Here is an 11,259-nt window from a genome sequence, read left to right as displayed (position 1 = left end):
TCCCTTCACATCTCCTGGAGCAATACCAGTTTGCTAGAAAAATGCCTGCTTGGAACACGAAAGCCCATGCTCGCTTTAAGTGTACTTGAGCAGGATTAATATCCAATTCAAGAGGCTGTAATTCAATGGAAGAGCTTTCAATGATGTGAAACACAAGCAAAGCTTTAACTCAGATCATAATTACAGCACGAAACACTCACCAAGCAATTAGCTGTAACAAATCTACTGTTAGGGAAGCATCAGCCTGTGTTACCTCTTGTTTTACAGGAGAGAAACTTTAGGCGAAGTAACTTAACCTAAGCCATGGAGGAAGTCTCATGGGAGAATAAGAATGCAATCAACCTTTTCCTAGGCTCAGCAAACACGTACATAACATAACCTGACCTTGCACTGAAGGTATTTCAATTTATTCTACCTTACTGAATTAAAAGAAACCTGTTTCCAACACCACAACAGTCTTGGCTGATTGCCTCCTGCTTTAACATCATGATTCCTCTTCACCCTCTACATGAAGTATAAACCTACTGTCACAAGGCACAGGAGTTTAAGTTATAAATACACATTTCCTTTTTCCTTAACACGATACGGTCACAACCTGAAAGGATTCCCAGTAATTGCAAGCCCAGCATTTAACATACAAAGATGTCACAATTGTGTCACACTCAGAGAGCGAGATGTTCCAGCAGTGATCCCAGGGGCTGCCCAGAGGAAGTCTGGCAACAGGATTATTTCCATCTCTTTCTGACAGAGACACGGGATGAGAGATTTCCCTAAGCACATCTTTAATGTCCAGATTTGCAAAATACCAGAGTTGTGTAGAATTGCCTTGAATAATCCAGAGGTTGCCCGGCACCTTTTTAATGCTCTGCCCTGCCCGTGACTGTCTGCCAAGAGCCAGCAGTGGCTGCCAGCTGTCCTGTGGAGTGCCAGGGCACACAGGAATCCAGCCAGTGAAATGCTGCTGAGGGATAGCACCTCCAGTGGGAAGTGGTTTCCTTGGCAAATTGCTACAGATGTGCCTATGTTGGGGATCATCACATCATTCAGCTTGATTTTACTGCAGATGGAAATCAAGTCACCTGGGCTTATACAGGGGTCATAAACCTGGAATAAAGGGTTTATAAATGCAGCTGAATCTAGAAATGCAGTTGGAGAGGCCCAGCAGGGCTAGGCAAAAAATTTTTACAATGTAAAAAAGGAGCTACACTCCCCAGGAAATCCTTTCTAATGAATATGTCATAGAAACCAGGGCTTGGGTGGTGAGAGCTTGTTTGGTTTTAATCCCCCTCTATCACTCAGGCTAATAAAAGACATCATCTCTCCCCACAAGCCTAGCAGTGCCCAAGAGATACTAGAAAGGGCACTTCTTTGAGTGGAAGGTTGATATCAATGCTGGCAGCTGCAGGTCTGCATTTCAAATCAAACCACAGAGAGAGGATTTCTCTCTCCCTGTTTCCAAGTCCTAAATGCAAAATCTTCAGCACTACTCTCAAGACTAAGTTGTCCAGCACTGCCTGACAGCCTGCTCCATGCTACTGGTTCTCCCTGCAGGCAGCCCCATATCCCAGAAAGCCAAAGCAATGGCACCACTGGAAAACCAAAGTGAGAGAGGGCACTTCTGGGGCTGGGGGGAAGTCCTACACACCATCATGCTGGCATTATAAAACAGAAGCATCTGTGACCATGGCTGGTCACATTGCTTAGCAGCTGGCTCCTCTGCAGGGGAAGATCCAAACCCCTGCTTGTGAGAGCCCTGGGGTTTGTTTTGTTTTGTCTCTTCAATTAATAAAGTGCTTCCAGAAACCAAATGTGAGTTTCCAATCTCAGACTCATTCCTAGGGAGCTGGGCAGGGGAGGGAGCAAGCACATGCATGCTGAGATGATAAGAGTTCTTGTTCCCTATAAAATCAGAAACATCTGCTGCAGCCAGGACTAACTCACTGGCCAGGTTCAGAGCAGGTTAGCCCAGAGCAGCTCTGATCAGTGGACTCACTGTAGCAACTTTTCAAAGAACAGAAGGGGAAAACTGGTCAGCCAACCAAAGGGGAAAAGGAACAAACCCTGGTCAAGCATAATCCCCTATCTTCACAAAGTTACATGAGCAGTTTTGCTCCCTTCAAACTTCTTTCTGCTGGCATCCTGCTCTGGCTGCCCCTTAATTCTTGGGTGGTTATGACCACCACTGACTCCCAAGGTGATCCTTCTCCCACAATCAATCCAATGGGGAGGGACTGTATTAACCAAGAGTTTCCACTAGAGCTGGTAGGAGAACGCTGAAGTTCAGCAGTGGAGTGGGCTCAGCAAATCTCTTGCTTGTACACTAAAAGTCACTCAAAGGAAATAGGCAATTTATTTATGAGCCAAGATTTCTCCTCAGGAGTTGTATCAACACTTCCATGAATTCAGAGTTCGAGCAACTCTTTGTTACTCAGCCTGAAATTATCAAAATATCAACACCCTGACAACCTGCTGGTGTCAAAAGTGAATGTCTTGAAGTCCTTGGACTCAACATGAAGACAGGCTTACAGTTCTGATCTTTGATCTCCAGTGTAAAACAGGACCAGTAAAATATTATAGGGATTTATGGCTGAACTCTCACTCAAGCTGCTTCACACCTAAAATAACACTGTGAGATGTGCCAAAAAAGAGGAAACTGTTTAGGTTTTCTTGCTTCTTAAAACCTGATACATTCTTATTTCAAAAACTTTTGACTTGTATTAAATAGACCACTAGCAATTACACAATAACTCCCCTTCTGATTCAGGAAAATTAAATATGTGGCTTTATTTAACTTCTTTTGGAGAATTAGCAAGGTGCTAACCTCTCGCAGAATCACAGCTGTCTTAGGAAACAGTTTCATCAAAGGAAAGCATATTTTCTACAAGAGTCATGCTACCATCTTGTTTCAGACAGCCTGGCTGTATTCCTTTGCCCATCCCCTCGCTCCTTTTCATCTCTTGCAATTAAAATATTTAAAATTTCATCATCTAACCTAGTTTGTTATTTTTAAAACATGTTTTCAGCAGGGCAGAAGTGTGGGTAAAACACCAAACCTGACGGCTGGGCCATAGTAGGTGAAGATGAATTGAAGATTAGGGGCAGCAGATAACTTATGCTGGCATTGCACAGGACTGGCAGTGCTGCAGGGAAAAGGCACTTTGAAAGAAAATTCAATTAGCTTCTGCATCCAACTAGATTTTCATGAAAAATGTCTCCTTTCTTTATAAAAATCTTCCTTCTTCCTTGACTAAAAGAATCACATGGCCACAAACCACCAAATTTTGACTTGGAAATGCTGCCACAAGATCCTCCTGGAGTACAGTTTTGCTGCCCCCAGTGACATCCCCCTTAGGCCAGCCCACACCTCCCATCATCGAGTCATCCGTCAGAGGGGGAAGCCAAGGGCTTATCACTGGAGAGACTGCAGGATTGGGAAGACTGGTGCCAGAACTGCTGTTTCCATGAGATATACTATATAATATTCCATTGCTTCCCACTTGTGGAGAACAGCAAGCACAGGAACTGGGCTCTCTCAGCACAGAGCAACTGTGTGCTTTTGGTGTCAGTGCCACTGACCTGGAAGGGACACTTTGGCATTGCTGTCACAGTGGTTCCACAGGGAGCTGAAACCCACCAGACTCCCTGGGACCCCCAAAGCTGTGCCTTGCTGCTTCTACCCAAAGAAAGCTATGGAACAGCTGCTAAAGGTAAACAGCTTGATATCAAACCATTCCTTTGACTCCACTAGTGTAACATAAATCATTTTATCATCCAGAAAGCGAAGAGAAGACACAGGAAGCTACTGAAACAAGCATCGTTACAAAAACCTCCCCAGATAACAACCCTGGAAACATCCAGGAAGGGAAGGGACAGGAAGAATCACTCCTAATCCTGAGTACCAAGTAGGACATGTTTATTTATTATAGAAAAGATGTCCTGTCATTCCAGAAGGGGCTGTGGAGACAAGGACTTCAGCCTGACTGAATGGGAGTGTGGGGAGAGGCAGATAATTCTGCCCCATGAAACTGCTTCAACTCTCCATGCAGATGATGCCCCAAGCCTGCACAGGACACTGACAGCCAGGTTTTCCAGCTTCCACATGCACACAGTGCCAGTGGTATCTGATGGTCCACAAAGTGTTTCTTCATATTCAACTGAAAATGAGACAGCCACAAAGCCTACACATTTCCTTTCCAACAATGTTAAACCTGAACCTGTTCATTTGTAAAGCTTAGAAGTCAACTTTAAACTTGAGCTTAACATTTGATTTTGATAAGCTAAAATCAGTATAATTTCAAGCATCTCTTCATTGCATGATGAAAAAACACCATTCCTCCATTATTTGGGATATCCAGATAAAGTAAGAGTGTGAACCTTTTGTTTTACCTCAAGATGTATGTTTGTTTGTTTGTTTGTTTTACATCCTACTCTGACACAAATCCATTTCTCTGAGGCATTAGCTGGACTCTTGGACCGAAGACAAGACAAAATCCTCCACATCTGCCAATCTGAAGGTCCCAAAAGCAAACCAGAGGAGCCAGCTTGGGTGGGTCAGGCTTGGCTCAGGTCAGCACTGACCAAAGTCAGAGGGTCACAAGCTGCTGCTCCACCCCAGCCTCTCACCATAAGCTCCAAGGTAATGAGAAGCTATACCAGCTTCTGTGTTTCCATGAACTTATTCATTTTTGTACATGTCCTGCAATAACAGTCAGATTTTGATTGTGAGCTTTTGAAAATGAACCTTGAAAATGAATTTATGGTAAATGGAAGGCACAGTCATCAGACAGACAAAGGAAAAGCTGTCCTTACCTTCTGCACCAGATAGACACTGGTGGCCCTTTCACTTGCTACTTTATCCAGGGCTGTCTCTTCCAGTACGAAGTAGCTCACATCTGCAATGTGGACTCCCACTTCCAAGTTCCCTGGAATTGCACAAGAAAGTCAAGTAGGCTGTGAGCAGAAATGAACTGATGACATATTTAACCCTGTCTCCTCTCCCACTCCCCCAACCTTTTTTCTTTACACTGAAATCTCACAAAACCAATACTTCTTTCCACTTCTTCCACCCGGGATGAAAACCGTGGTCCCTCAGGACACTCTCAAATTCACCACCACTGTGGCTACAACATACAAGTGAATGTACACAGAAGTGAATCCTCAAGTATAGAGGAAATGTGAAAATCCTTCAAAATCATGTGGATAAATCTTTCCAGTTAGGAGCTTGTAATAGTGAGTCCAATCCCCATCCCTCCACTGCCAGACAACACATGAAAGAAAGATGGAACCCCACCTCACAAGCACACAGGCAGTGCAGGATCCCATTTCCCTGGTATGGAGCAGTCAGTCCCACACACTTTTGGGTTATCAGAACTGCACCAACCTGGTTGAGCCCAGTTTGCTGCTGGGGGCATGGGAAGTCTTCAATTACTTTGGATCAGGCTATGCAGAAGTGCAGCTTTCCACCAGAAGAATATTTCCACCATTACCCTGCCTTTCCTTCAGATTTGGCCTTTTATCCTTTAATTATAGTCCAGTTTAAAAGCATCTTAAGTCAAAGTTAGGCTGCAGAGGAGCACTACTGAGGTTTATCATGAGGTTTTGGCAGTAATTCAGATTTGGAAGTAGTGATCATCCTCAGCTTTGGAAGTAATTAGCACCTGGGTCCAAGAAATTCGGGTTTGCTAATCCTCAAAGCAGCCTATTGACCTTTGTTTTCTCTGGAAGGACTAGGCTGGATTTGAGGTGCTTATTTGTAGAATAGTTCTAAGTGCAGTGGGTTCCTAATTATAACACTTGGTTCTTTAGAGGAATTCACTAACTTCTTGGTATCTATAAATATTTTTTCTTTCCTTAATTTTTTTTAAGAGACTAAGTAATAAGATCCCACACTGGTGACAATCCTGTTTATTTATACACCTTGCAAAGAACATTATCAAAGCCCTTCTCTTGAGTGTCACGTTTTTGAAGGATAAATGGTTCATAGCTGTTGTCATTAAGCAGTACATGTGCCTGTGTGCCCTTCTGATGGATACCAGAACAGGATTTCAGCAGAGTAGGAGTGGAAACAGATGAGGAGGAAGCACGAGAGGGTTCAGCCTCCTATTAGTGGGAGACACCCAGCCCACTGTGGCCCAGCTGGGAACTCAGGGAAATGAGTAGCAGCCCACCCTGCAGAGCTGCCTGACTTCATAACAATTTACCCTCATTAAGCCATGTTTGCACAGCACTGTGAGCACGTAAAGCATAACCTTGCTTTTTGAGCAGTCTTTGTGCACTCGACAGAGCACAGATGTAAAGGCAGCAGAAACACACACAGAAGGCAGGAGGGATGGGGTTTAGATGTGCCCACATAATCTCCAGCCACTGGAAGGGCCTGCAGAGACTAAATATGATGGCAGCAGGGAGAGAGGGCAATAATCCCATCGCACACCAAGGAACAAATTCCACCACTTGTCAGGAAGCTGGGAGCAAACACTGCAGATTAAATGGTTCACCTCAGAAAGCTGCCTACAGCTGTGTTGTGATATTATCACATGCCTTGAAAGCTGCTCTACATGGATTAGGCATCCAAGCCTGAAACTACTTAGACAGTAAGTCCTAGACCAACAGTTCAACCAACAAGTTTAATATTACACACGCTCGAAGCCAACACACTCAGAAGGTAAAAAAATATTGAATACTTTGAAGTCAATATTGTAACGTATTGACCCTGCAGGCAAATATTGACTAAAGGAAAAGGAGAGGGGGTCATTACATCATGCCTTTAATCGCACTCTAATTCAATATGTGCACTGTTACATACATGAACTTTTTGTCCTCGATAGAAAATCGACAAACCAAGAAAGATCTCATTGCATGAGATAATAAAACATGGAGCCAGCCAACGAAAACACACTGAGCAGAGTTAAATTTCATTCAGGTTTCCCACCAGAGCTTCTAAAAGCCGGGGTCAGAGTGAGCCCCTTGCTTTTGAACTTTTAATGGAAATTCTATCTAAATATTTTCTTACATACATTGACATAATGCAAACTGGCAGCTCTTGGGTTTGTCTTGCTCATGTATGAATCACCCTATCTCCCTCACCCCCAAAATATTCAGACCAAGAGAACTTGAAGATACAGCACAGTGCTCAACCAATCTGATTTCTCTCAAATCATTGCTTTTGAATGTGTTAGACAAAATACCAGCCTAAGCCTGCACAGAAAGACCTGCCTGCTGCTCTCTCCCTGGTTTATTTGCTGATTAAAGTGAAAGAGCATTGTGGATAGAGAAACACTATTCACTAGAATTCTGTTCCAGGTCCACAAACTGTTTTTCTACTGCCATTAATTTTTATGACAAAGTCACAAAAGGAACATTTCACACTGTAAGTCTCATGTTATTTCCCAAGGAAAAAAAAAAAAGATAAAAAGTGGCCTGAAAGGGAAAGTGAATTTAACCAGGAGTCATGGAGTAAAAAAGTCTTGTCAAAGAGATCAGAGGGAAGGGGTAGAGGGTGGACACCACATGGTCCACACACCATAGGCCACTACACATGGTCTACTTGACCTCCATTTTGTTGAAAAAAATATGCTTTTCCAGCAAAGAGAAACTACAAACCTTGCCATGTAGTTCTCCATTGTGGTAGACTTTTTATATCCTAAATTTCTTAGAGAAACAAGTACTTTTACAAACTACAGATTTTTTTCATCCCAAATTCTCTAACAGGGAACTTAAAGCTGCACAACAACTCCTTATGCTAGGTATACACTACCAGTATAAGGTTAAGGTTTTTTAAAAGGAGTTTACATAAAAATGTACAGAAGATTAAGCCAGACACTTCATATGCTGCTGTTAAAGCAATAGCTGCAGGGAGCATCTACTGCAATGAAAAATGCTGAAGGCACTTGGATGGCTTCTTTAACTCAGGATCTCTGGGACTCTTTCATTTAAAATGATTTCATCTGAAAGTGGATGCAAAACTGTCGTGCCATTCAAATTCTACCACTGCAAAGCTGCTCTTGGGAGATGTTTAGCAACAGGGAATGCAGTTTAGAAGCAAGCAAGGCATGTTTTATTAACCAGCTGAGCCCTGTAAGCTCCTCTCTGCAGCCACAGAGATGGAGACAGGAGCATTGTCTGAAATCACACCCCAGCACTGCAACACCCAGTGAAGAGGCCCTTGGCAATGAGGAGATCTCTTGAGATCTGCAAGCAGAAAGGGAAAGGGATGGGCACTCAGCCACTGAACCCCCCCCCGGACCAATGCTCTGTGCCACAGGGACAGGACTTGTCACCTACTGCAAACAATACAGCTGTGATGCCACAAGCAGAGAGGACAATTTCCCTTTCATTTACCACCCTGTGGCTGAGAGAATGGCAGAACAGAATGGACTTGTGTCTCACCAACTCTCTGGAAGCCTGAATCCCCTTCTTGGAGCTCACCAAATGACAAAGCCATGAAAGGCAGTTCTCCCCCAGCACAATGGGTACACAGTTGTTTTGGAGAAGGTTCAGCTCCTCAAGCTGAGGATCTGGCTTGTTTGAACCCACCCCAAAATCCCCTGTGCGTCAGTATGATGCTAATATCAAAGGAGAGCAGTGGCACCTTGCAGAAGAACAAAGAACAGGCTGTTTCTTTTTTTCTGCTGATGATCTCATTCTCTATGACAAAACAGCTCAGAGAACTTATTTCCTTCTTTATTGAAAAAATTATAAACAAAAAGGGATTAGTAAGAAGGAGCTGGAAGAGAAGGAAAAGGCATTTTCAGCCTGTAAATGCTTCATAACAGCTGTCAACCCAGCAGGTCACGTCAAGCACTTGCCCCTGCAATTAGAAAGTTGAGTTGAATGCATTTGAACAGTATGTGAGGGAACACACTGGAAGCAAATCCCTCTTCTCTGTCTTCAGCAACCCTACTCAGCCATAGCACAAATCCAGAGACAAAGCAATTTCACTTCAAACCCTAGCATATGTGGATTTTAGGGCCATATAACTGAAAAACACAGCTCTTCAAGGATAAAACATCAGAAAGTTTTATCAGAAAGTATTTCTCTACCATGCAGACACTCCCCCATTTATTTCCATTTCACCTTCAAGCATCATCATTCTCAGGAGGGAAGTCAAACATGAGCAAACGTGTTAAATCAACTCAAAATCAAATGCCAGGGTTTTTGGTATATACTGTTTCCCACACTGTCTTCACCCTTCAGTGAGATACAGAAGAGTTCAAAGCAAATTGCAAAGTGTTTGCTCTATCCAGAAAACAGCCAACTACCCACCTGCTGCCTGCAGTTCAAGGCAGTCCCAAGCTGTTCCCTGGTTAGACCAAACTCTTGCAGCAAATAATTACAGCTCTCTCCCATTCCACAGCCCTGGGGGTTTCATGCTGCTGCTCTTATCTGCTAAGCAATATTTAGCACCTTGCAAAAGTATGAAAAACTTGCATAAAGAGAGAGAAATGAAGCCTTTAACCTACATGCACATTTTGGTGCTATTGGCAGTGCTACAGAAGATCAGGAGTCTATCAAGGGGAAGGACAGAGTCTGCCACAGAGGGTCACAGTTACAGAGGGGACAGCCAGAGGGGCTGCAGACCATAAAGGGTGGACATAAACCCAGTGTAAGCTGCACTGAAGCAGAAATTGGCACCAAGACTTGGGGAAGCTGCTGGAACCAGGAAGGGGCCATCACAGACCTTTAACACACACCTTCAAATGAATGACATGACCCAAATATTTCTGCTTCTCTTTGGCATGTGTATGAACACATACACCTCAAGGGTTATAGAAGTGATGATCTTGGGATAGAGAGAGAAGAATTGAGAGAAAAAAGAATGACCGATTAGGAGAGAAGAGCAAGTGGGAAAGCAAAGAAAGTGCAAGATGGAGAAGTGCAGGAGAAGAGTTTAATTAAAAATGAAAGTGGAACCATGGCAAGTTTTTTGTCTGCTCTGGAGTCTGAAGACAAAGGTGGGTGGCTTTAATTCTCAGCTGAGGTTACTTTTCCACCAAAGGAAGCCAAGTTGTTGTTCAAAAAAACAGACAGTGTGTTTTACTTATTTTAAAATAACAAGGAAAGTGCTTAAATTTCACTTGTGTGCCCTAGGGCCATTTCGCTTTTTGAAGACACAGTGCAACTGAGCATAAACCCATTAACTTGTTTACCAAGAAACCAAATTTTTTAAATTATCACATGATGGCCCTTTAGCCAACTGAAATGCAACTAATTGCACCCTTTTTTGGGCAAGCAATAGTTTTTTTCTTCTCTCTGGCAAAAGGATCAGATCCTGTATCTTCAGAGCAGGACAGGTCCCCTGGGCACAGAGCAGCAGCTTTTCCATCCAAACATTTCCATCCACTTAGTAAATGTTGCAACAACTTCAAAACTGAAAAACTGTCTGCCCAAACAAACAACAAACACCTCTAAAGGGCAACAATCAAAAAAATGCTGCATGCTATCAAACCCCTCTGCCACTGGTTTGTGTGAAAAATGTCCCCAGAAGCAACCAACTTCACCTATCAGTGACAGAGAGACTTAGACCATCAGGAACAGCCTGGTCAAGGTTTCAAGAAATCTCAACTCTTCTTTGAACTATGCTTGGTCACTTTTTTGGAGTCTGTAGTGCCTGGAGAGGGGGCCATGGTCAGGCCCTTAACATTCACATGGCACACTGTGGGACATGCACTGTGTCAGCATCAGGCGCTGGCTGGGTCTGGGCTTTGGCTTTGCTCCTTAAATCACAATTAAAACCTTCAATCTTCAGCCTCTCCTTGAGGAGCCAGGCTGATGTAAAGATAATAAAACCTGTGACTTTTCTCATTTAACTGCTCAAACTCTGGAGCTGGGAGATGGACCAAATCCCCAACATGAGCAGAATTGAGAATGGCCCCAGTTACTCCAAACTGAGAAACAGCATGAAATCACAAGAGAAGGGAGGAAAAAACCCAAAAACATCTTTACATGTTAACTCTCCCCATACTGAAATCTAGGCACTTCCTCAACTTTCACAAGCATCTGAGAAACTACGGACAGGAATGGTGACATTGCAGCGATGCTTTTAGCAGTTCTAAGAGAATCAAAAAATATTCAGAGTTGTTCACAAAAATAAACCATAACAGGGTATTTGTTACTTTTTTTTCTTCTTTAAGTTAAAAGGTCAATGCTGGACATCATTGAGTTTAAAATCCAGAATAACATGATTCTTGAAGTACTGTTTTACTCTGGTCAGCAACTCTGACCTTTGGCCATTTTGTCCCTTGCATCAACAGAGGCAACTAC

The 11,259-nt window shown here is 43.2% G+C and overlaps 1 protein-coding gene across 2 annotated transcripts in view; it reads right to left on the bottom strand.

Moving 5' to 3' along the window:
- The window catches only part of DIS3L2 (DIS3 like 3'-5' exoribonuclease 2), a 177,061-nt gene that overhangs the window by 66,560 nt on the left and 99,242 nt on the right, over window positions 1-11,259 (bottom strand). For both annotated transcript variants that reach the window (XM_014312335.1, XM_031055477.1), the window contains exon 11: window positions 4,810-4,922. In XM_014312335.1, the coding sequence (XP_014167810.1) occupies window positions 4,810-4,922 (113 nt within the window). The remainder of the gene's footprint in view (window positions 1-4,809; window positions 4,923-11,259) is intronic.

The sequence above is a fragment of the Geospiza fortis genome, unplaced genomic scaffold (assembly GCF_000277835.1).
Source record: "Geospiza fortis unplaced genomic scaffold, GeoFor_1.0 scaffold172, whole genome shotgun sequence".
Taxonomy (NCBI): domain Eukaryota; kingdom Metazoa; phylum Chordata; class Aves; order Passeriformes; family Thraupidae; genus Geospiza; species Geospiza fortis.
Note: the sequence above shows the minus strand (reverse complement) of the source record. Positions and strands in the feature narration are given on the sequence as shown.